The sequence below is a fragment of the Hyaena hyaena genome, unplaced genomic scaffold, assembly GCF_003009895.1.
Source record: "Hyaena hyaena isolate Hyena2069 unplaced genomic scaffold, ASM300989v1 scaffold_34, whole genome shotgun sequence".
In the NCBI taxonomy this organism is placed as follows: Eukaryota; Metazoa; Chordata; class Mammalia; order Carnivora; family Hyaenidae; genus Hyaena; species Hyaena hyaena.
In genome coordinates, this window is record NW_024080665.1 from 2,929,815 (window position 1) to 2,955,589 (window position 25,775).

A 25,775-nucleotide genomic window follows, 5' to 3' on the forward strand; every position below is an offset into this window, starting at 1 on the left:
ATCCCACTCCCCTTCCTTCCCCTGAGATTCTGGGAGCCCAAGCCCTAGACTCCCAACACAGTGCTCACAGGTACCCAAAGGGTCAGGCTGGCTAGGACAGGAGAGGCAGGGACCGGGGCAGCATACTTACAGTGTCAGCTGGGGTCGAGCCCTGTCTTGGGAACAGGTCTTACGTGGGCTTCATCAACACCCATTTTAGAGAGGACGAAAGTCTCCCTTCCCGGAGACAACAGGCAGCCCAGATGCGTCTGGGGCCCTCCTCTGCCTGGCTCTAGCTCCTGGTCCCCACTTTCCCTGTGGCAGCTGTACCACTTGGGGCACATGACCTTCTCCCTTTGGGCCCAGGCACTTGGGCTCTACAGTGGGAACAGTGTTCTCGGTGCGAGGAATAATGAGCCCTATGATAACAAGACCTCAGAGTCCAAGCGATTTGTCAAGAACAAAGCCCGGCGTGAAAGGGAGGGCATAATTCTATTTTTATTGTTTTTGTATCAAGAGGCAAGTTCACCCATCGGATTCCTACTGGAATGCATCAATTCATATCGCTCTAGGGCACTTCTTAATGAGCACCCTGCTGGCTGCCAGGTTGCTCGGCAAGAGCATTCTTTGCGGGGACTGGAGTAGAAAGAGCGGGTGTGTAGGCACGAGTTTCCGGGCTGGTTCAGGCCCCTGCCCCTCTGTCTTCCTGCTCAGGGCCCGGCGGAGGCCTTACCCGAACTCCCGGGCCTGGCCATACTCTGGCGCGCTTGGGCGAAAGCCACCTTGATTTCTTGATTTATGAGGTCCTGCCAGGGATCCCTAGGGGGAAAGAAGAAACGAGAATAATGAAACTACCACCCAGAACCACAGTGGTGGCCATTTAGAGCCCGCAGCTGCTTACAGGGAGCCCCTGCTCCTTCTTTGGCTTTCCTGATCCCGGCCCCAGCCCTGACATGGGCGTACGCGGGACCAGGCTCAGGGACTCATCTGCATGTGGGGTCCCAGGAGACAAAGAGCTGGCCCCAGGTCTGTCCCCTGCTCCAGATGTAAACTGGGGCAGCCAGGATGCCATGGACTGAGGGGCTCTGTGGCTCTGGAGGTATGAGGCAAATCTGGGTTAGGGACACTGGGCCCCCACCCCGCACACTCCTTCATTTTCTCGTTTGTTTCCCATACGTGCCTGGAGAATGGTAGGTTAGGGTTATGATCTTTGCCTGGAGAGGAAAACAAGGCTCTGAGTGATGGCCAGGGCCTCACATCAACCTGGCAGGGGACACTTCTGAGCCTGGTTGGCAGACGTAGAGGAAAGAGAAGCGACCAATTTGTGGAGTGTCTCTGTGATACGTGACAGAAGGCACTTCCGTGGGCGCTGCCGCTGTGGCTGCACCAACACATGGAAGTGGGGCTTTGTATCTTCCCCCCCATCTCCGCCGGCTCCCCCGAACACGCCCAAATACATGAGGGTAAATAGCTTCTGTAGATACGGCAAACAGAGAGTAAGCATAAAAGCATCTTTAGGAAACTTGACTTAAAAAAAATCAAGTTATAGTACGTAATTGAAGAATTTGGAAACTGCCTGTTTCCTTTTTTAAAGTTATTTATTTATTTATTTATTTTTAGAGAGAAAGAAAGAGAGAATCCAATGTCTGTGTATCTGTTGGTCCATCTGTGACCTCATCTCCAGGCAAGCAGAGGGGCACGTGGTGGCATTTCCATATGTGCCTGTACAGGAGGCCCATGGCAGGTGTAATGTGGGTGTGCACGCATGTGTGCACACTTACCTGCGTGGGCCCCATGTGTCCACGTGCTGAGTCTGATGCCGGGGGCCTAGGTGGGTACCAATTCTCCCCTGCCTGCCTGAAGGCCTTGGAGGCTCCCGAGTCAGGTGGAGTTCACAGGGACTCATCTCAAAGAAGATGAAAATGTTTCTGGCACTTTCTAAAGTTTCCATCAGGGAGTGGAAAAGTCATCAGCTGAGGGAGCTCAGGATGACAAACGTTTACCAGACCTGCCATTCTGCTCCCAGGATGGGGTGAGCCAGGGCCCAGATGGGAGCCAGCAGGTGCTTGAGGGCTCACCTTTCCAGGCTCCTGGCATTGGGAGACCAATGGGTGTACCAGACAGCCAGATCTCCTGGGGCTTGGGTGAGCAGGGGAAAGCTCCATAAGTGAAAAGAAGCCTCAGGAAGCAGCAAGTGCTATGGGGACACAGCGGCGGGAGATGGTAAGGAGGTGACAGCAGGGCTTTCTTTAGTATGTGTGATCAGAGCTGCCTCGCAAAGGAGTGGCGTCAGAGCTGAGGCCTGCAGGATAGGAAGGGACCACGCCGGGCCATTTCAGGTACGGGGGATAGCGAGAGCAAAGGCCCTGAGGTTAGAAAGCAGCTCAGGGTGCTTTAAGGCAATGGCAAGGAGGCCCTGAGCAGGTGGTGTGCAGTGGAAGGTGGCCAGCGAACCAAGGCCAAGGGCAAGGGCAGGCCTAACGGAGTGGGCCTTCAGGGTAGCATGAAAGAGTCTGGGCCTGAGCCGCAGGGCAGTAGGAAGCCCTAGAGGGTGGTAAACAGGGGACTTTCCTACTGATCACTTTGGTGTTCTACTCAGGAGCTCTCTCTGGCTACCAGGTGGTGGGGGGGAAGGGGCTGGCGGGCAGCCCCTGCCTTGGGCCAAGAGAGAGGTGCCAAAGTGAAGGCCGCAGGTGGAGCTGTGATGGGGGCAGAGCTGCTGGGAAGCGTCCCCCACCTTTCTGATGAGGATGGCGAGGCCACCCACCACGAGAGAGCTGGAGGAAGGCCAGGCTGCCGGTGGGGCTCCAGAAAGATCTGCTGAGGGACAGCAAGAGCTGTACAGTCCGGAGCTCAGAGGGGAGGTGGGGCCGAGGCCCATGACGGAAGTCATCCGCATCTGGATGGGAAAGGAACCCCTGCATTTCAGCCTCCAGGGCTGGCTGGCTGGTGGGGAGCCTGAGGACGGGGCGGGGGGGGCGGGTTGGAGAGGAAGGAGCACAGCCCAGGAGCCAGGGAGGCCCGGGGCATATTTCCAGGAAGAGGGAGGGCAAAGGGGAAATGCTGTCGAGCAGCCGACTTGAGAACTAAAACTGCCCACGGATCTAGTGACATGGATGGAGGTCACTGGTGACCTTCACAGAGTCTTCTGGGTGCGTGGGAGTGGAAGTCAGACTGCGGGGGCTGGGCAGGGAGTGGTGGGTGAGGAAGTGAGGTCAGCGTCAGCAGACGGGCCTTCTGAGAAGTACCGCTCCCTGCGGGGGCGGGAATGGGGGGCACCTGGAAGGCTGTGAGGCAGAAGAGGCTTGCCCTTTAAGGGCCAAGAGAGGCAGGCTGGAGCAGAGGACCCTGATGGGCGAGAAAAGGCCACAAAGGGCCACAGCTGTCCTCCTGGGGATGGGCGAGCCAGGGAGCTATGGCACATGGGAGGGGCTCAGGCCATACCCTGCTCCTCTCCCGGCTGCTGCCCCAGAAAACTCTGCAGAGACTGGGCTGCGTGGAGACCTTTCTGTGAGCATGAGCTGCGTCCTTTTATAAGGACACACCAGCAACTGGGGTGTCCTTATAAAAAAGGTGCACCTGTGTGTCCTGTACACTGGCCAGGACCCCAGTGTGTGCCTACCCCCCTCCCCCATCCTGCAGCGCTGCCCCCCCACCCCAGCTCTGTGTATGTCCCGCCCATGTCTTGTCTTTGACAGATGGGAGGGGGCAGCCTTGGGTAGGGGGCCATCCTGGAGGAGGTGAGAGGAGCCAGTTGGAACTTTTGGGATGGAAAACCCTGGGCAGGAAGCTCCAACACGCTGGTGCTGCGGGACCCTAGCAGGGCTCCACATCCACACCTGTGGTCCCCAGGACCTTTCCATTTCTAGGAAACTGTCATTTCCAGCCATTGGTAGCACCCACGTGCCTTGCCCTCGGCCCCCTGTGGACCCTCTGCTGCTTGAGTGGAAGGCAGTGAGAAGAGCACAGTGCAGTAAAGCACTATTGCTTTCCTCACTACCCCACCCCCGTTGCCCCCAGGGAAGGATGTAGTGTTGCAGAGGACAGAGGACAGAGGACAAAGGGCCAAAGTGCCAGGCAGGCAGAAGCTCTCTGAGGATCTTCCTCACTTAGCCCCTAAAGTGTGAGTGTCCTTTGATGTATAGATTCTTCATCTGCAGAAAGAGTCTGAATTGAGAACAAATGCCCGGTAGCTTTGTATCAAGGCTCAGAATGGGGAGACAGCCATGCCCAGCACCCAGGGAAAGGCCGACCTAACCATAGCACACCCCCACGTTGCCATCCCGATGCCGCCACTGTGAGCATGTGTTTATAACGTGCTCTGAACCACACGGAGGGCACAGATCAGAAGGCGAAATGATTCCAGTGGCATGACCTCATCCACCACAAACACATCGGAACAGGCTAGCAGCCGCCGTCTCTCCGGACTCGGAAAGAGGTAACTATTTAACCGTGAAAGAATTCTGTATTTTCCAAGGTTTCCACGTTGGGCAGGTGATACTCTTATCATCAGAAAAATAACAAATATCAAATTTCAAACCAAAGAGGTTGAGCTTTGCAGGCAGTGCCTCTTACTCACCCGGGTTTGATGTTCAGCGGCGAGGGGAGGGACCTGGGGAAGCCGGCCTTCCCCACCAGCCAGTAGGTCTCCTCTACGCCCTTCCCCTGGAGGAGAGAGGAAAGGGGACTGAGCACGTCTCAGGCAGAGAGCAAGGCCAGAGGAGAGGGCGCAGGTCCAAACAGCTCTGTGCAGAGCAGCCTAGGGTCTGGAGCCAGACAGATTTGGGTCCAAATGCTCACTCTGTCCCTTGCTAGCTGTGTGACTTTGGCCAACTTACTTCCCCTCTGCCATTAGAATGCCCTGCCATAAGAATCCCCCCAAACAAGACTGATTCCGGCTCACTGCCCCATAACCTCAGCCTCCAGAGCCAAGGCTGCCACATATGTCAGCCCCCACAGGATGTGTGACCACGGACAAGTTGCTGTTCGTCTCTGAGCTGCACCCTCCTGCTCTGACATCTCGCAGTGTAATTAAGTGAGTTCCGTGGAACGCCCAGTCTCTAGGGCCCCATCTGAGCCCTGGGCCTTTATGTGCCTAGGCTTCTCTGGTCTCACCACCAGGCCTGACTGCACCTGAGGAATGAAGGAATGAGAGGAAGTGGGCTAGGAAGAAGAGTCACCTATAGGAACACTGAGTCATTGCCTTTATCAAATGTTAGCCGTTAAAAAAAGGATGCCGAGATGCCCGTGGGCAGGCATCACCCAGTATCACACCTACAACAGCAGGGGGCGGTAGTGGACAGGTGGGAGCCCCCAGGAGGCATGGTAGTTACTGCTGGGGGAGGGGAAGAAGGCTGTTCCTGGGCCAGATTAGGCTTCTGCTGGAGGCGACATCTGCACTAGGGTTCTGAGGGATGAGGAGCAACCTGACAATAGGGAGAAGGCACAGACAGGCTCTGGAGCCATCAGATCTGGGATCCAAGCTGTGATTTTGGATGAATCACTTTGCCTTTCTAATTTACTTTCCTCAGCTATTAAATGGGGACTTCGATCCTTCTTTCATGACTGCTGGGGCAACAACTGTTGACGTTGAGCACCAGCCTGCCGCCCTGTAGGTCATCAGGAGAAGTAACTTCTCCATCCTGGCCCTTCTTCTTATGAGGGTCCAAGAGGGAGTGGTTCCCGGGAAGAATTTTTTTTTTTTTTTTTTTTTTTTTAGAATCTGGGGCGTGGTTAAGACACGTAAAGGTGATCAGCTCCATCCTCGACTACAGGCAGGTGTTTCCTTCCCCATCAGATGAGTGAGAATCTCTCCTGCTGCTCAAAAATCTGGATTTTCCATCAATTCCAGGAGAGCACGTCCTCTCACCTTTATCTCAGTCTGGCCTCTGATGTCAATTCTGTAGCCTTCATCCAGGCTGCGCAGCATCTGGACTGTGCTTCTGCTGACGTGAATCCTGTAGGCTAGTAAGGAAGGGAGTAATTTAGGCCCTGCCTGGCGGCAGCCTGCCTCATGTTTGGGAATATCATTAGGCCCTGTGACTGCTCCCGGTGCCGGCCAGTCATCCACCCAATCAATATGGCACCCATCACCTAACCTTCCTGTCCCTCTGGTAGACGAGAGGCCTCGAGCAAAAGCAAATTCCACAGATGGAGTATTAAGAGGAACTCGGGAGGAAGTCAGGACCTCTAGGGATGTAATTTTTCATTATAGGGAAGTCAATGAGGGCTGAGTCAGAGAGACAAGCAGTTATTTTTCTTTTAAGAGCAGGACTTCCCAGTAGGGCTGCCACGTCTATTCATACAGGGTGTGTACCAAACAACACTAGGGAGCATACACCTTGTATGGCCAGAGGCAGATGTCCTGGGACTTCAAATCTCACAGCTGCTCTAACCAAGCCATCAGTGTGGCCCCTGATGCCAGCACGGGCCTAAAATGGCATTAAAAAATCGAGGGAGGTCTCGTCGTTGTAAAGACGTGGAGACCCGGGCCTGGAGGAAGAGTCTTTTGCTCAAGGACACGAAGCAGACCAGTCCTGCTCCCAAGCCATTGTTTTCCCTCCGCTGATTCTCTCAAGAGATCATCACCAAAGCCCCATGGAAAGTCACAAGCACCAGCGGCATACATGATCGCCTAGGAGTTGCTTTGTTGACAGCTAAGGTACACTGCCACCGGGGGGTGATCTGGCTACTGAGCACTCTTTCAGACAGCCAGGCTGCAGGGGTCTCTGGGAGCCCTTACCCAGGCAAGGTAGAAATAGAAGGCACTCACGCAGTCCTGTGGACTCCATCCGGGAGGCGGTGTTCACAGTATCACCAAAGAGGCAGTATCGGGGCATGGTGAGACCAACCACCCCTGCCACACAGGGCCCTGAAACTCAAGTGTGCCTGGTGGGCGCCAGGAGGTCCTGGGCCCAAGAGAGCTTCCCATGACGGTTCACCCTTCCCCTCCCCCTCTGCTATCAACACACCCTGGGCTCCAGCTGGGGGTGAAAATGAAGCTGTGTGGAGTCTCCAGTTATACCCAGAGAAGAGAGGATATCGGTGCCAGTCTCTGTACCAAGGGGTGAGAGCAGGGCACACAGATAAATCAGAGAATCAGAGCCAGTTTTTGCTCTTAGGAAGCTCCCAGCCTGCTGGGGGGAGATGTGTAAACTGTGATCAGTGCTGTCAGAAAGAAGCACCAGAGCTGTGCCGGCCCAGAAAGGGAGGGTTTGACCCAGCCCAGAGGACTTCCTGGAGGAAGCGGTGCATGAGCTGTGTCTTGAAGGATGAGAGAACGAGCAGGCAGGGCACAGCAGGTGCCAAGGCACAGAGGCAGAGAGCCCACATGTCTGAGGGAAGCGGCAAGCAGCTGAGTCTGGATGGAGCAGCAAGTGGGAAGTGGTGGGAGATGACGTTGGAGGGAATGACAAAGGTCCGGGAGGCCGGGGTTGGGGGGGGAGGGGCAGGAATTTGGTTTTTATCCTGCAGGTGAAACCATGGAGGGAGGAAGGGGTGGGGGCCTGAGAAGGAGGTATTCGTGACCTCGAGGTCTCTCCTAGACCCATCCCAGCAAACATTTAGTTGTTTGCAGAACCACAGGTCTCTGTCCTGCTTCTTCCATCAGACTATCAGCTCCTCAGTGTGGACTCAAAATAACTTTAACAGATGCTGAGATAAAATGTGTATGTGTGTGTGTGTGTGTGTGTGTGTGTGTGTGTGTGTGTGAAACTGAGCATCACAGATTCTTTAACTTAACACTTCTTGGGACCTTCAAATAATAGAAGACAAAAAGGAATGTACAATTTTCTATCTTAGAGTTTTAGGATCTCAGAAATCTGGAAGCACATCATTGGGGTTGCCCCAGCCAATGCCCCTGACAGGGTTGGGAGATCGACCTGGCCCGTCGCCCCCACACCCCCCAGTTTGTACCTGAGTGCAGGCCAGCCCGGATGTAGATGGGCACGTCGGGCGCGTGCCTCATCCGGAAGTCTCTCACGGAGCTGAGGATGTCCAGGGCCAAGTTGGCGATCTCCGCCGCGTGCCGGCTCCCGTTACGCCGGGGCAGCCCTGAGGCCACCATGTAGGCGTCCCCGATGGTCTCCACCTAGGAGTCACAGCCTTCACACTCCAGGGCAAGAACACGCCCTCCCTGGACCGTCCCAGCGCACGGGAGGCCCTTCTGAGGAGCCCTGACCCACCCCTCAAGTCTCTGGCCCACAGCGCCTCCCGTGCCAGATGCTCTAGCAGCACTTAGATCTGCACACTTCAAGTCGCCTTGGTTCCAACTGCGGTGGACCGGGCCTTTCCGGTCCTCTCTGGCGCCAGGCCATGAGCCTCTAGGCAGGGGACCTGGGCGCCCCCATCTGCACGACGCCGCAGTGGCAGACCCGGACTTCATCTGGAGAGGAACACGTGTATATTGGATGGATATACACCCAGGAGGTTGGAAAATCAGCATTCCTCCTATGCCTTCCAACGTGTACTAGAAAAAAATGTAGGTTTTGGAATCTTATAGCTGCGGGTTCAATCCCTGTCTCTGCCATTCACTTTGGGCAGACCACTTCACTTGTGCGAACCTGTTTCCTCTTAGATGGAATGTATATCAAGATAAAGTGTTGAAAGAACTAGGCTCTGGTTACCAGAGGGGGGTGGGCAGGGGGATGGGTGAAATAGGTGATGGGGATTAAGGAGGGCCCTTGTGGTTAGCACCAGGTGTTGTATGAAATGTTGAATCACTAACGTCTACACCCGAAACTGATATTGCACTGTATGTTACCCCCCCCCCAAAATTTTTGTTAAAGAACTAGGCTCATCATAGATTCTTAGTGGATGGACACTTCTGTCACCATAATCATCACCATCATCATCACCATCATCATCATCATCACCATCATCATCATCATCACCACCACCATCATCATCATCATCATCATCACCATCATTTCCTTGGCTGATGGTTTTGGAGATAGAAGAATCCCACAGTCCCAGAAGGGCTTTAAAGGCCATCCACGTGCCTCTTCCGTGGCTGGCCTGGCCTGCCTACGTCTCTTGATAGGGAAGGTCCCTCTTTTGGAGGTGGCTGCTTTTTCCTCCAGATAATTCTGAATTTCGAAAGTTGAGTTGAACTGAAACCCGCCTTTCACTCGCTACTTTCAGTTCTGTCTCCTGGACTCTAGCCACAAACTGTTCCCAACCACCTTTTTTCTCCTGAAGGCCCTGTTCCAGCTACTGGGGATACAGATGTGTACCACGGCCCTCCTCCTTGCTGCAGGCCAGGCCAGCCAAGGTGAAGGTGGTGCCTCTGCTCTCCAAGTCATGCCCTCTCCAAGATGAAGAGCCCAGCTCCCGCAATGCACCTCCCAAAGCCGGCAAATGCTGGCACCCCGGGGGCCCCGGGAGCAGGTCCTGGCCTGCTCGCAACATCTGCTCTCCCTCAGCTCCTGGTGGGTAATAATAATAATAATAATAATAATAATAATAATAACTTCCCCTGCCCATAGGGGGCACTGCAACTCAATACACCTCTTACACAACAGTTGCTGTAGACTTTGCCTCACTACCTATGTTCCCCGAACCTCTCCCTCGCCCTCACAGACGATCTCTACCTCAACCCCAGGAAGTGATCTGCCCTAATCCTGCCACATTCTGTTTGGATACTTAAATTCGCTCCCTGTGGTCTGGCAGTCAGGGACTCCCATGATCTGCAGAATTGCCTGACGAACTGCTTACAGCTGCTCCTAGTTCCCCATGCTTCCACCAACGGAAACTTTCTGCTGTCCGCAGAGACACTCAGTGCTTGCTCCATGGCCCGGTCCCTCCGCCTGAAAGGCTCTCTCACAGTCCCTATTTGTTGAGATTCGAGCCCTCCATCAGCCCAGCTCACACTTCATCAAGTCCATAAAATCTTCCTGGTCACCAGATGTTTCCCTCCTCAGGGTCATGAGCCCCATCTGCCTCCCCATCACCTGCTCTTGTCCACGCAGCACTTGTGGGCTGGTGGTGAATGTGGCAGGGGTCGGGCACGTGGCTACACCGCACTGTGTACATTGTCACAAAGGAGAAGGACCCCCCACCCCACGCCCCAGGAGGGAAAGATATGAGCGAGCCCTGGCTTTCCCTCTGCCCACCTACTTCTTCCCCACACAAGGAAGAACCCATTATCTGATTGGCAAGATCAAAAGGACTAAGTGCTTAAATGCTTGACCAGGCACCGTTCCAAGTCCTTTACAAATATCAATTCATTAGACCTTCACAAGAATTCTGTGAGGTAGGTACCGTTGCCATTGCCATTCTGCAGGTGGACACCGGGCCAGAGAATTAAGTCACCTGCCGATATCACAGTGCAGATTTGAATTTGATCAGCTCGGCCTCAGAGCCTGTACGCTGTGCTGCCTCTTGCTAACACATGGCTTGGGCCCTTTGTCTCTCTCTTTTGGGGACAGTGCCTGCTGTGTGGGGTTTTCCTCTGCGACTGCCCTGCCCATGGTCAGTGCGTGTGTGTAGGTCAGTGTTGCCTCCCAGAGGCAGCCCTGGAGAACTACAGCTCGCTGGCCCCACTTCCAGCGGCCAAGTGTACAGCTCAAATTCAGGGATAGGACATCTGCTTTGGAGACCCAGAGCTGCCTCGGTTGGGCGACCCAAGGTCCAGACTGGGGAGGAGGAGCACATGGTGGTTTTTCTAAGCTGTTAAATGGACCTCTAGCCCTCCATCTGCCTGCTACCTGAGCTGGGAGACTTCGGTGTCATTAATAATCACCCCGATAACTCCAGTGACAGAAAGATGACCAGGCAGGGGCCTCATTCTCTAGGAGCTCAGAACCATGAAGATGATCAAGGATTCCTGTCACAGTGGGCACTCGGCTACAGGCAAGGCTATCCACAGGTGTGGGCCTTTTGCGAATGGGAGAATACAGCCAGAGAAGTGAGGGCAAGGGTTTCCATACCGCAAACACAGATGTGAATTCCAGCTCCACCACTGACTTGCTGTGTGACCTTGGGCCAGACACTTACCTCTCTGAACCTGCGTTGCATCTGAAGGGATCATGGTCCATTCCTCCCAGGACCATTGCAAGGGGTAAATGAAACACCCTGTGATAGTCCCTAGGCTGGGCCAGTCCTCTGTAGATGCTTCACTAACCCTGGGGCTCACCTCTGACCTCTGCCCCATTCTGTGCTTTCAGGGGGAGGCCTCAGCACCCGCCCATGGCGGTGATCATCACGGTGTTGGTGACGAATGAACCGTAGCCCTTCCTCTCACATTGCTCATTCCATACAATGATCTAAGCCATAGGCACTTTCACCTCTTTTTACAAATGGGTGCTAGAAACGCAGACAGGTAAAGTGATTTGCCCAGGGTCACTTGGCAGTGTGGCTAAGCCAGTCTTTCCCGCTGGGGCTGAGGGGCTAGGGTAAGTCCCCTCCATCCCTGTAGCCCACATGGGCTGTGCTCTGGAGCTGTGTGCTTAAAGTGCTCATTCAGTGTGCTCTGGGAGGAAATCACACACCCCTGCAGAACCAGGAAATGATTGCCTGGCTGCCTCCCAACCCAGACTGGATTAAAGGGCAGTAACCAGATCCTGCTGGGGACGAGGGGGAAACCGAGGCGGATGGCGTGAGTGATGAGAGACGTGCTCACACGTCATCAGGGACGGGCTGCCTGTTTCCCCACATCTGGAGGGGGGGGGGCGTGCGGGCCTTGTTCGATTTCATTTCATTCTGCCAGAAAGATGCAGGCCACTTGGCCAGAGTTCAGAGCAGATCAGAAAGGATGATTCAGAGCTGGGAGAGACACATGTGTGAGAAAAGATTAGCAGGAGAGGAAGAGACAAGGCCGGGGTGACTCAGGGCACATCAAAGCTGCGGGGCTCAGCAAGATGAGACAAGGGATCTTTTCCTGGGGCCCACAGGGCCAGGGCGGCTCTGGAAGCAAGAGGGAACTCAGCCAGCATGAGAGACAAGACCTCAGAACCAGGGGCTGAGGCAGGAGTGTAGGCTCCTGAATGGGGAGCAGGAGGGAAGCGGCGTCCTTGGAATGGCAGTGGCTCAGATCTCTGAGGCTCAGCGTGCGGCAGTGGGGTGCAGCGGGCAGAGCCGGGCAGTGGCGGGAGACACTGTGGGTTCCTGTCCTGGTTCTGCCACCTACCGGCTGGGTGATCTTGGGCAAGTTCATTTCCTTTCTGGGCCTCAGCGAGCTCTTCACTCAGTCAATATATATTTCCAGAGGACCTGCCATGTGTTGGACATTGCCAGGCACTGGGGACAGAGGGGTTTGGGTTAGGACCATACGGTGTGGCTGTGCTGTCCAGGGGAACTCCTAACCATGTTTGGGAGGGGAAGGAGGCCAATATGAGGCCAGAAGGACGAGTAGGAGGGAGCCAGGTGAAGTGGAGGGTGAGCAGTGTCCCAAGAGGAGTGTCCCAAAAGTGTCCCTCCCCTTTACGTGTGTAAAGGCCCAGTAGCCCCGACCGCAGAGCATGTGTGAGGAATACAGGGGTCTGCAGGGGTGGAGTGGCCAGAGATATAGGTGAAGAGGTAGGTGGGGCCAGCTCCTGGAGGGTCTTGTGGACCACTATGAACCTTTGGTTTATCCTGAGGATGTCTGTCTCTTGAGGATGGTGAGCCCCCTAGAAGGGAGGTCTTGGGACCAGAATGCCCAAGTTCAAATCTCAGCTTCTCATCCCACTGGAAATAGGTAATTAGATAAGTTCCTTAATCACCTATTGCCTCATCTATACATTAGGGGGGGGTACCATTACTTACAGATTACAATGATGATTAAGTGGATTAGTATACATAAAGCACTTAGACTAGTGTCCAGCATACAGTAAGCACTCAATAAGTACTAGCAATTATTGTTGTTGAGATACTGTATATAATGCTAGCAGCAGACTGCCTGGCACCTCAAAGAGTTAGTTCTCTCCACCCAGGCATCCTGTCCACCCTGGCTTCTGCCCAAGGGCCTGGCCCTCCCCTGTCCCTGCCTCCCTGGAAGGCTGTGGCTGGAAGGGGACTGGCGAGTCACAAAAGGAGGCTAAAGCCAGTGGAGTCTGAGTGTGGTGGTTTCTGGGGAGCCCCCCCGACCTCCTCCACTGTGTCTGAAGCAACCCAAGGCCTCCAGCAACTGGACCAGAACAAGGGGCAGGATTGGGGTGGGTCCCCTACAGCAGGTGCAGAGGAACAATCTGTTCACACAGCACTTCTTTAAGGGGCTTAGGATCCGCCCTAACCATCTGTAACCCCCCGAGACTGGGGCCAACATTCCTGTTTTATAGATGAGGAAACAGAAGTCCAGAGAGGGGAAGCCATTAGCCCAAAGCTACACAGAAGCTGGTGGCTAAGCTGAGACTGAAACCCAAGGTCGAGAAATGCACAGGGTCTGGATCGTGGAAGGTGTTGACAGCTCTGCCCCTGCTCCCCCTCCAGTGCCCCTCAGCCGCCACCCACTCCACCACCAGCCCACTTCACGTCCAGCCACTACAACCCACTCAGTACTCCCCCTACTCACCAGGCCCATCCCCTTAAGGCTCAGGCTTTGGCACATTATTCCCCCGTGGCTTGTCTGGAGCAACCACACACAGACTGGACAGCACTAGAAGACAGCACCTCCTCCAGGAAGCCTTTCTTGCTTTTTACTTCACATGTCAATCCTTGGCTGGATTGAAGGTCCTCTCAGTCTCCTCTGCCTGCCCTGACCATCACTTTTACTGCGGGCTGTCTTCATCTTTTATCTACAGCAGTGAGTGCTCCCTGAGGGCAGGCACAGAAGATGATTCATCTGTTGGCTCTGGCCCAGCACAGGTGGGGTTAATTTCCCCACCTCTTGAATCTGGGTCAGCCCCTTTCCAAGTAAACTTTAATGGCCAACATGGGGCTCAAACTCAAGAGCCCAAGAACAAGAGTTGCATGCTCTACTGATTAAGCCAGCCAGGCGCCCATGGGTTGGCTTGAGACTTGTTTTGACCAATAGAATATGTCAGAAATAGCAATGTGCCCGATCCCAGCTTAGATCTCAAGAGACTTCTGTCTTGTTTCTCAGAACGCTGCCATACCATGTGAATGATACCAACCAGCCTACTGAGGGTTGATGGACCATACGGGCCAGAGCTGTCCCAGTCAAGGCTCCAGACATGTAAGACAGTCCAGCCAAGATCAGCAGATCTTCCTATCTCACCCACAACTGACCACAGATGCATGAGTGGTCCAGCTGAGCCCAGAGAACTTTCCAGCAGACTTACAGGTTTGTGAGCAATAATAAATGCTTATCATTTTACATTGCTGGGGTTTGGTGGTGTTTGTTACACAGCAATAGCTAACTGATAAAGCCACACAGGTAAATGACTAGAAGTGAATGTATGACACAAACGCAGCAGTAAAGGCAGGAGAGCTGGAATGCCAGCCTCCTGGTGTTCTCACCTTATACACGTCATGGCTGCCCAGAATAGCATCAAACAGTGTGTAGAGGTCATTGAGCAAGCCTACTACCTCGATGGGCTCGCTCAGGGCTGAGATGATGGTGAAGCCCACAATGTCGCTGAAGTATATGGTAACCTGGTCAAAGTACTCTGGCTCCACTGTTGCCCCCATTTTCAGAGCTCCAGCCACAGACCTGAAGGATGGGAAGGACCAGAGTCACAAGGTAGGAGGACCCCCTTCCCATAGTTTGGAGGGAGGAATATTGGGGGGGGGAAATTCTGGGGTTAAGCATCAGGGGATCTGGGCCACTTGCTTATATGCTGGCTGTCCTCCAGCACATACCCATCCCTCTCTGAACATTACTTCCTCTGAAGTCAGATGGGGGACACTGTGCCCTCTCTTTGGTCCCAAGGAAGTGAGGTAGCAGAATTAATACTTAAAAGCCAAGCATAGTGTCTAACACATATAAGGGCTCTGTGAAACTATGTTAGATAAATAAACAATGACTAAATTAAATGAATTCTTGGAACCCAGACTTACTGAGCATCCACTAAATCCCAGGTCCCATGCTCAGAGCCACTGAGGCTAGAGACATAATCAAGTCCTAAGGGGCCACTCACGGAGGGAGCATCTGAGAGAGCAGCCTCTCTGTCTTCTGCCTCTCCAGTTCCAGTTCCTCAGTCCGCTCCTGGATCAGGTCCTCCAGGTTCTGGGAATATTTCTCTAGCATCCACAGCATAGAGTCAGCAACACTGGTCTTTTTGCCTTGATTGATGTTTTTGAACTGAAAATGAAAAAAAAAAATCCCAGTTCATCCATGAAGGTCAGCACACTTGCTCTCGGGTTAGAAACCTGGGCCATGAGAATGAAGCAGACATAGTCCTTGGCTGGAGGAGCTCCGCTGGTGGGGAGCAGATATGTAATAGACAAGAGATGGTGGCTCTGACCATGGAAAGGACAAACAGCTGGGAGGAAAAGTGAGTTAGTTCTATACGAGGTGGGCAGCCAGGGAGATGACTTTACAAAAGAGCCCGTGGCCAGCATAGCATTACCATTAACAAATATTAACCCTACTGCTCTGGTTCTCCAAAAACACTGTGGAATAGACATTCCTTGTTCTTCTCAAAGGTGGGTGGATGGATGGATGGATTGATACACAGACGATAGATGATAGACAGATGGTTGGAGATGGATGGGCAGATGGATGGATGGATGGATGATAGAGAGTTAGACAGATAGATAGATAGATATGATGGATAGAAGGATGGATGGGTGGATGAATAGACAGATAGAAAGGATATATGTAGATTATTTATGTATATAATCATTTCTACCTCACTATTTCTCTCCTTGTTCAAAAAAACATTTTACAAAATAAAATAATAAATAGGTAAGGACACTAGGACCAAAGGAGAGAAAATGCATGCTATTTTGGTCTAGCAAAATGCATGCTAGAATGTGGCCACAATTTTGAATATAAGCTTCCTGGCAACAAAACAAAGGGGGAAATCTAGATTACATAATCCACAGAGTCCATGAGACAGTGGAGCATTAAATTGGTTGCTCCAAAGAAACACAATTACTGCTAGTTGCTAAGCAGAGACAGAAACGCCTGCCTTAGGTCTTCACATGAGGACATTCATATGCAGCCATAAATCGAATCTTCAATGAAAAATTTAAAGGAAATATGGCAGTGCATTCCCTAAGGAGATTCACTAGAACCTTCCCTAGTCTGGTCTGCACATTCCCAAAGTGCAGTCAGCGGGAGAAGAAAATTAATGATGGTCAAAGTGAAGGAGTCCATTCCTGCCTAAACCCAGCAGCGTAGTGTGTGTGCGTGTGCACGTGCGTAGGTGTGCGCATCCAACTTCCATCGATTCCACTTAGCTCAACTGAACACCTGTAAGGTAGGGAGTGGCTGCAGCCCCTCACGTGCACCTATTTTCTATTGCCCATTAAAAGCAGAGACGCAAGCTGAAAGGCCAGCGCAGGTGGGCATGGCAGCTGCTGACCTTGAGACGCCAAGGACATGATGCTGGCCGGAAGCTCACCTCTGCAAGGAAGACCCTCATTAAGCAAATGATAAAACAAAGGATCTGAGAGGTGAAATGACTTGCCGAGGACTTCATAATGGTGGAACTGAGTTTCACACTGAGATCTTGCATGTATTAATTTTATCATCGGCTATCTCACTGAATTACTCTAAAAACTGGAATGTGTTTTCCATGGTTTCCCCTGGTTGCCCAGGAACAGAATCATAGGATCTGTAAACAGCAATTAGTTTCTTCCTCCTTTCCAGTATTCATTTTCTTGTCTAATTGCATTAGATGGTGCTCCCAGAACAATGTTAAATGAACATAAACCCAAGCCTTTTGATCTCCAGGTCAGTGTTCGTTCTCTAATGGCTCTCTTTCTCGGAGAACTACCATCTTTTCTTTTTAACTTGGTTACCTCACCTGATGGTCACTCAAGTATGGCAAGTCAGGCCAGAGTTAGTCCTGCCAGGCAACTTTTGAGGAGGCTGAAGCTCAAAAGAGCACAACGTGCCCAAGGTCAAGGAGGTAAACTGCAGTGTAGATGTGAACGCAGACATTCTGGCCATTAGCGTCCCTGTGGTGTGATGCTGTTCCTGCCTTCGTGCCGAATGTATCACATGCCGTCTCTGCCTGCTCCACCCCGGAGCCTTGGGTAGGATTTTTCCCCACAGCCACCCATCGCTGGCCATGGCAATCTCTGATCCTGGGATGGATTCCAGGCTCGTGTCTTAATAACTGCTGGTCCTGGCTGCAACCTGCCCCCACCGTGGCCACCAAGCACTCGTTTACTCTGAGATCCAGGTTTCTCATCTGTGGAATGGCGACAGCACTCCTGATGCCAGGGCTGAGGTGGGGGAAGGATGTGGGAAGTCAGGGGACATGGGAAGGATTCTCAGGGGACACCTGTGCGTTTCTCCTGTCTTCCTGGCTCCCGCTCCCTCATCACCTGTCTGGACACCCCTCTTGCTCACTGAGCCTCTCATTGGCAATGTTCTCCCGTGGCTGGGGAGTGGAGGGCAGAAAGGGAGGCACAAAGATGTCACCTCAGGCTTGACGGGCTGGTCCTGTGGGAGCCATTAGCCAGCTCAGTCAGGCCCACACTCTCCACCACCGCCCTGCGAACTCGTACAGACTTGTCTCACCCCTCCTGTTATAGTTCCCAAGGCAGGCCTGGGGAGGGGGGGCTGCAGCTGTGCCCCTCACTAATTCCACTCATGGACCAGGGGAACCCGCACTGATTGCCTCCACAGCCACAAATGACCTCTTTGCTCTGGAGCCAGGAGGCAGTAGGGGCAGAGATTTCCAGCACTGGCTCTGCAGACAGGCAAATCTGAGTTTGGATTCCAGCCCCACCTTTTACCCCCTCAGTTACCCTGGCTGAGTCCCTCACCAATCTGTGCCTCAGTTTCTCTTCTATAAAGCCAAGATAATAATAGCGCTTTTTTGGAGGGCTGTCATAAAGATTAACTGAAGTAAGCACAGCACAGCATGGGCCCCAGCACTCAGGAAGGGCCTCTACACACATCCTCAGAACCCAGGGATCTGAGAACGTTTTCCTCAGAGGGGGAACCTCAGCCTCCCCCCTCCCCCACCGCCCCGGGAGTGATGGTGCTGGCCTGTTGCTGCCTTGCTATATAAGGTTTCTAGGCCCCACAGGTAGTGTCTGGCTCCCACTGGGCCAAGTGAGGTGAGCTAATCAGCTAGTTCTTGGGAGCACTGGCCTGGGGTGCACTGACCTGGGTGTAGATCTGGTCTAGACTGGGCCTGTCCTCTGGAGCCTCCTCCCAGCACTGTTCCATCAGCTGGATACACTCGGGGGGCCCGTGGTCAGGAGACACCAGGGGCCGGCACAGGGGAGGGGGCGATGCCACCTTCCTGATGATTTCTGCAATAAACATGTGGACGATAGACTTGAGGTGCCCAGAAGGGCTCATGGGAAGGGGTCGGCCTGGGATCCTAAGAAGGAGGGCGGGGTAGGTCTAGAGGGTGCAGGGATCAGGCCCCGAGGGTACTCTTCAGCGCCCCTGGGCATGCTGGCCAGTGGACCCAGGATCGCCCAGGGTATGGCCTGGGAGGGCGTCTCATGCTAGGAGCTGAAGAGTGGGTTTTTAATTCTGGATCTGCCCCCACCTCTCTAGGAGGTGGTGGAAAAGACAGTGACCTTTCTGAGCCTCAGTCTCCCCATCTGTGAAATGAGCTTAATACGCTGCCTTCTTGACAGGGGTGCAGAGGGAAGAGATAATAGATGTTAGGCACCTGGCCCCTAGCAAGCTCCCCCAAGCCACACACCCAACTGCTGCTGCTTGCCAGCGATGCCCACCGATGTGCTTGAAGCCTTGATGTTGTGGCTCTTGCCACCAGTCCTGTCACCTGGAGACTTTTTGATGCCAACTCCCCATGGCATCGACAACCCCATGTGTGAAACAAGATTGTCTGCTTTCATTATCATCATCATCATTATCATTATTTTCCCAAGACAGCCCCTGCCATGATCTTCCTGTCCCCACTCCCTGTGATAAAGACCATCAGACTAAGTCGAAGTCTGAAAGATCAGCATTCTAGTTCTGGCTCTGCCACTTGCCATCACTCTGTGCCTCAGTTTCCCCATCTGACAACTGGCCGGGAAAAACTCCACCTCAGGAAGCTGTTGGGGGCCCTGAGGTTGCTGAGAGATTCACAAGGGCACTGGAAGGAAGCGGGGCTGAGTACCAAGCCCAGACTTTCAGCGGATCAGGAGGGGACTTCTACATCACCCACTTACATTCTAAGTTATAGTACCTCTCTGAGCCTCAGTTTCCTCACATGTAACAAGTCATAAAATAGAACAGACCTCCTGGGGTGCCTGGGTGGCTCAGTGGGTTAAGTGTTCGACTTTGGCTCAGGTCATGATCTCACAGTTTGTGAGTTCAAGCCCTGCATCGGGCTCTGTGCTGATGGCTCAGAACCTGGAGCCTGCTTCAGTTACTGTGTCTCCCTCTCTCTCTCTGCTCCTTCCCCACTTGTGTTCTCTCTCTCTCTCTGTCTTTCTCTCTCTCTCTCTCTCTCAAAAATAAATTAATATAAATAAAATAAAAGAACAGACCTCCTAGGGCTGAGGAGGAGCCCATGAGGAGGGCTGGGATCCTTCTCTCTTGGCCGAGAAGATGGGAGACCCCTTGGCGCCAGTGGGGAGAAGCTTCCTTCTAGATTTCAGTCCCCTCCAATTCTTTGTGGACTCCCTAGTTGGGGGAGAGTGCATGAATCCCCATCTCATTTTACAGATAGGGAAACTGAGGCTCCTGGGAGTGAAAGAGGTCACCCACAGCTACAGGGCTGGTAAAAAGCAAACTGCAGAACTGAGCCCGATCTCCTCCAGGCCTCCATGATTTTCCTTGCCCAGGGGCTTCCAGCCTGCAGGCATCAGCCCTTGAAGACCTCTGAGGAAAGGGCCTGGAAAGCTGTGTGTGCTTACAAAGGAGTGTGTGCAGATGGAATCAATAATACATCACACACACACACGTACAACTTTTTCAAAAGTATTCAGATGGGGTTTTGATGAATAAAATACAAATCCATTTCAAAGTGTTGCTGCTTTCAGAGCAGATTCTGTCTTTGGGTATTGTCTCCGTCAGCGGATATTAAAAATCAAATTGCATGTGAGGCTCCAAACGTTTTTGACATTAAAACGGAGTCCTCGTATGTGAACGTGCTGAAGACTGCTGTCCCGTGCCAGGCCAGACCAGGTCTCATGGTCCCTCATCCTGCCCAGCCCGCTGTCCACATCCGATGCATCACCGCAATGGACCAGCCATGTCCGTGGCTGAGGGAGGCAACTACACTCCCTGCTTTGTGGGAAAATACTTCATGGACGACTCCGGATTTTAGGGCAAGAACACTGAGCTTGCCCAGATCACAGATCCATGCTTCCCACTGAGAAGTCCTTTCCCCTCCCTGAGCCTCACTCAACTATCTTTAACGAGTGCACTTACCACCTTGCGGGGCTGTCCAGTGGAATAAAGCATATGACAGAGCTCTGGAAGCTGCAATTGCCGCCCCCACCCCCCCAACAGGATCTCGAAAAGATGTGACTTCTAAGATCAAGGAAGGTTTGCTTCCAAATTGGGAAGTCAGGAGAGAATGTGGGCTCTCCCATTAGCACATCCCTGAAACCGCCCAGGCAAATAGCGCCCACCATGGGTCAGGCACTTTGTCTAAAGAATTTCACTGACTCCTCACAACCACTCTAGGCAACATGGTCCCCATTTTACAGATAAGGAAACTGAGGCTCAGAGCCCAAAAGGGATTTACTCAAAGTTATGAAGTGAATTGGCGTGGAGCTGGGCTTAGGTTGGCGTCCCCCAGTACCTGTGCTCTTAGCGTTTTATTCCCTGAGACCAGGGACAGCACGCCCCAGACGTGACAGGCCCTGGACTGACAGCCCAATCCAATGGCGGCCGTCAGGTTCCAGGCCTGATCCCTGCACCTAAAGCCTCACGGACCCCAGGCCCCCATCTGGCTGGTCTTCCCTCTCCCAGTGGGCAGATGTGGGGGGCCGGGCCACTGAGGATGTTGAACAAATGGCCTGACAAAGGTACCCCTCCCTCCCACTTCTCCACCTCATAAATTTGGGGCTTGGAATGCTCATTACTCACTGAGCAGTTCTTTGGTGGAGAAACGAAGGAAGCTAGGCCTCCTGCGCGTTAATGATTTTCCTTTGGGGGTGGGGGGGCTCGTCTCCATCTGCACTGTGGGCTGAGATGCCGGGGTGTCTGTGGGGACAGGTCCCTGGGACTGGACACAGACAGCAGAAGGACAGCTAGAAGAACAGCTCAGGGTCCGGGAAACCCTGACACAGAAGGGGAGGAAATGTTTCTGAAGTTGGGCCCCGGCACCGGGGTCAGAAAAGAAAACATCTCAGACCAGGTGATGACGAGGAAGGTGTGAGTGACCATCCCGCACACCTAAAGTACAGGGACAGGGACACTCTTGAAGGAATCCCACCTGGGCAGAGAAGCAAGTCCCTAAATATTAGACAGACATGGCCACATTAGACAGGGGCCATATGTCTGGCCCATTTTTATTCATCCCCATTCTAAAGATGAGAAAACTAAGGCTCAGAGAGGGTGAGAGATTTGTGTATAAGGTCATGTAGTAGTTAAGTGATACGGCTGGGGGAAATTGGAGTCTATATGGACACAAAGTCTATGCTAAGCAAGAGGAGTGGGTAGGGCGTGAGCATCCACAGACATGGCAGTGACCTTGGAAGAGGCAGACGGGGTTGAGGTTTTCACCCAGAGATCAATGTCTTTAGCCCCGGAGCTGGTCAGCTGCCATTTTGGCAGAGCTGCTGAAGGCTGCCTGGATTAAGCCAAAGAAACTCAATTCTCATGGTCAAACCGGGCAACTGTGTCTGTGTGGTTATTTCCTAGCCTGGGTTTCCGATGCCCACAGAGCTCCCCAACTATATGGGGAATCCACCCAGGGAATGGCCAAGGAAGGAGGACAAGGGCTCTGTACCTTCTGCAGAGAGCCCTGAGGAGCAGTAGGGTGGGCCCCGAGTCAGCACCTCTTGCAGGACGATGCCGATGCTGAAGACATCTGCTTTGAGGGTGCCCCGTCCGGGCGCCCCGGGCCTCCGCAGCAGCTCTGGAGCCGTCCACAGCAGCTCTGCGGTCACAAGGCAAGGCCACGCCATTTTCACCCACTGACCACCAAACTGGGCCGAGATGGGCAGGCACTTCACATATGTGATGTCACCACCCTCTACCTACAGCCCCAGGAGGATGTAGGTGCTTCTCTTCTCCCCCATTCATAGGTAAGGGGTCTGAGGTAGCTCAAGGTCACACCACGGGAAGTGCTGAAGGATTGGACATCTCCCCTGTCCCCCTGCCTCACAAGCATCCGATTTAAACAGAGGCCTCAGAAATCACTGGCAGCCCCTGCTTATCCCTGAGCTGACCTTCTGGAGCCGGCCGGGGGCGGGGAGCCCGCTGAGATTCCAGGAGCTCTGCATAACCATGGTCAGTGACCTTGAGAACAAAGCGTCCATCCACCACACAGTTTCGGGACTTGAGGCGTCCATGAGGGAAATGTCGATGGTGCAGATACCGCATGCCCTGGAGAGGACATTATGTGATGAATAAAAGGGATCCCTAGTCTTCTCAGAACCCCGCAGAATCCCACAGACCTTTCCTGCCTCCTCTCACCTTCTCCCATACTGTCCAGATTTTTCTTAGACAAAGTGGAAAGAGACCAGATCTTGGAAATCTGAGCATCTCTTGTCACCCTGCCCTCCCCAGGGCCCCCATAGCTCCAGGCCCAGGAAGGGTTCTCACACGGATCAGATCCAGCAGCAGAGAGGCCTTGAAAGTCCAATCCAGCCGCAGAGCTTCATTCCGCAGCAGGTCCTCCAGGCTGCCCCGGGAACAGTGCTCCAGTACTAGAGCACTGACCCCAGGGGCCACAAAGAAACCCAGGCAGGCAGCAACATTCTCATGCCGCATCTCCCGCATCTGTTGGGGCAATGGGCATCTTAGTAGCTTCAGGGGCTCGTCAAAGGCTGGATCAGGTACAGTCCACATCTGAGCCTCCAGTATTTAGCACCCAGCACAGGGAAGAGCACAGAGAGACACAGAAATGTTGGGTGGATGGACGGACGGATGGATGGATGGATGGATGGATGAATGGATGATAGATGGATGAATGGATGGGTAGATGGATTGATGGATGGATAGATGGATAGATGGATATGTGGATGGATATATGGATGGATGGATGGATGGATGGATGCATGGATAAGTGGATGAACAAGTGAGTGGAAGCGTCATGGGTGAATAAGTGAATAAGCTATGGCAAATACCACAGTATAGGAATCTAGGCCAGTTTCCCAACCTAAGTGGCACCATGGACCTGAAAACTAAATTGTCTCCCCTAAGACTCAGGGACTGATGAGGAGAGGAAGAAGAGCAGAAAGGACCAGAGCCAAAATAGCCTCTGTCATGGCTGCCCTGCAGGTCGGAGAGCTAGAACCCAACCAGCAATGCTAGCATTTGTCCAAGCAGGAAAGATGGAGCCCTTGTTTGGTGTGGCTCACAAAAACAGTTCAAGGGTCAACTAAGTGGGAGAGATCTGAATACTCTCTCCCTTGGAGATTCACCATTGTATTAGTATATGTGGTGAATTGAGAATGGCCTCAATCCTTTGACATTCCTGACATCAAGAAGTGGTACTTCTGCCCTTTGCCCTTGAACATGAGTGAGTTCTGTGATGACTGTGGCCAAAAGAACATAGTGGACGTGGTCTCATGCATCTTGGGTCTGGGTCTTGGGACATTGGCAGCATCTATTTCCTGTCTCTTGGAGCCTTTTCTGTTGGAGCCCTGAATGGCTGCAAGAAGTCTTTCTACCCAGAGTCACCACACTGGAGAGACCATGGGGAGAGGCCCTGAGTCTACACAGAGCGGAAAGACAGCTCTAGCAAAGCCCGTCTTTCCAAATGCCCTACCAACCATGTAAGTAACTGTGCATGTAAAAAAAGCCATCTTAGGCCTTCTGAGGGTTCAGCAAACTTTTCTATAAAAGCCCAAATAGTAAATATTTTAGGCTTTGCAGGTCATACAGTCTCTGTCACAATACTTACCTCTGCCATCAGAGGACGAAATTCAATATAGACAAAATGTAAACGAATGAGCATGAGTCCCAGTAAAGCTTTTTTCTATAAAAACAGGCAGTGGACCTGGTTTAGACTGGAAGCCATAGTTTGCCAACCTCTGATGGCCCATTTATAAGCTGAGTACCATTGAGTGACCCCCAACCAATCCCAAGTAGAACCAAAGAATTGCTCAGCTGAGCCCTGCCCAAATTTTCTACCCCCACAATTCTAAGATATTATAAAAATGATTGTTACCTTAAGCCACTACATTTCGGGGGAAGTTGTTACATAGTCATAGATAACCAGAACATATTAAAGGTTCTGAGAAGCCCTATAGCTAACCCAAACAATTTCCAAACTTATTTGACCACATATAGGACCTTTTCTTTTAAGAAACATCTATTCACGGGGGGCCTGGGTGGCTCAGTTGGTTAAGCATCCGACTCTTGTTTCCAGCTCAGGTCATGATCTCACAGTGCAGAGCCTGCTAGGGATTCCCTCTCCCTTTCTCTCTGCCCCCCCCCATCCCCGCTTTCTCTTGCCCTCTCAAGATAAAGAAATAAACATGAAAGAAAGAAAGAAAGAAAGAAAGAAAGAAAGAAAGAAAGAAAGAAAGAAAGAAAGAAAGAAAGAAAGAAAGATCTATCCATTCTGGATGCCAGATGCCCACTAGGAAATGCCTAACCTAACCTCCAGCCACTTAATCTTTCCAAACTTGATTTCAGATGGTGGCCATATGGGCAACCATAATAATAAAATTCACCATTTGCCAAAGGCATACTGCTGGCCAGAGACAGTTCTAGGTTATTTCATATGTTCTCTCCAATCTTCCTAATTCCCCAGAGGGTGGATTTCATCAGCTCTTTGCAGGACAGCTATGCGTCTCATAGAGGCAGAATTCTACCTGGGACCTTCCCAATTCCAGTCCTGCACTCTGTGCTCCAGCCCACGGTGCCTCTCAGGATAGTGACAACCTCAGGGGTGAAAGGGCTTATGTGGTTAGTGATGCCAAGTGATCGGAAGCTCCCCGAGGGAAGGAACCCTGTCTTCTCCACGGCTGTACTCCCAAACCTAAGACATGACCTGGCACATAGGTGGTGCTCAAAACACAGTGGCTAAATGGGTGGATGGCTGGGGGGATGGAGGGTACAGGAGGGTGTTAGTGATACTGCAGGAAGGGGCTGTGCCCCTGGTGGTCGTGGTGATGGTCATGCTGAGGTGGTGATGTGACTTTGGGAATGCTCGTGGGTGAAGATGAATGTGTAACTGTGGTTGAGGCGTCGGCCATGGGGCAGCAATTGTGACGATGGAGAGGACTCCTTTCTGAGGCTAGAAGCTTCCACTTTGAGTGGGGATCATTCCATACCAGTAGGGGTCTCCTGACAGCACCCGCTCTGCAGCCACCCTCCACAGCCTCCATGGCCCTACCTTTCTCAGGAGGTTGAGGCAGCTGGGCCGCAGCTCAGGGGTGGTGCCTGCTTCAAACCTCTTCAGCCACACCCACTCCCCCTGTTGAAGGAAAAACAAAAAGTTCACCACTGCTGGTCTCCAGCTGTGTGACCTTGGGTAGATCCCTCCATGTCTCTGAGCCTTGGCTCCTTCCCCATGAGTATATCTTTTCTGTGTCCTCCAAGTTAGGCAGGGCCGGGTCAGAAGAAATCGAAGTGAGACCTTCACTTTGGTGGGGCAGAGCCAGGGGCGTTGGCTGAAAGACCGAGTTCAGTCCTCACCCCA

At 52.8% G+C, this 25,775-nt stretch overlaps 1 protein-coding gene across 1 annotated transcript in view; it reads right to left on the minus strand.

Annotated features, from left to right (window-relative positions):
• Positions 1-454: 454 nt before the first annotated feature.
• Positions 455-25,775, minus strand: part of LOC120229599 (guanylate cyclase D-like) — a 36,660-nt gene continuing 11,339 nt past the window's right edge. The window contains exons 7-18 of the mRNA XM_039228707.1: positions 25,470-25,550; positions 22,727-22,903; positions 22,351-22,507; positions 21,909-22,058; positions 18,149-18,297; positions 14,997-15,160; positions 14,377-14,569; positions 7,894-8,068; positions 6,752-6,850; positions 5,849-5,943; positions 4,559-4,644; positions 455-798 (exon numbers count right to left, since the gene is read on the minus strand). Of these exons, the coding sequence (XP_039084638.1) occupies positions 690-798; positions 4,559-4,644; positions 5,849-5,943; positions 6,752-6,850; positions 7,894-8,068; positions 14,377-14,569; positions 14,997-15,160; positions 18,149-18,297; positions 21,909-22,058; positions 22,351-22,507; positions 22,727-22,903; positions 25,470-25,550 (1,635 nt within the window). The 3' untranslated portion in view covers positions 455-689. The remainder of the gene's footprint in view (positions 799-4,558; positions 4,645-5,848; positions 5,944-6,751; positions 6,851-7,893; positions 8,069-14,376; positions 14,570-14,996; positions 15,161-18,148; positions 18,298-21,908; positions 22,059-22,350; positions 22,508-22,726; positions 22,904-25,469; positions 25,551-25,775) is intronic.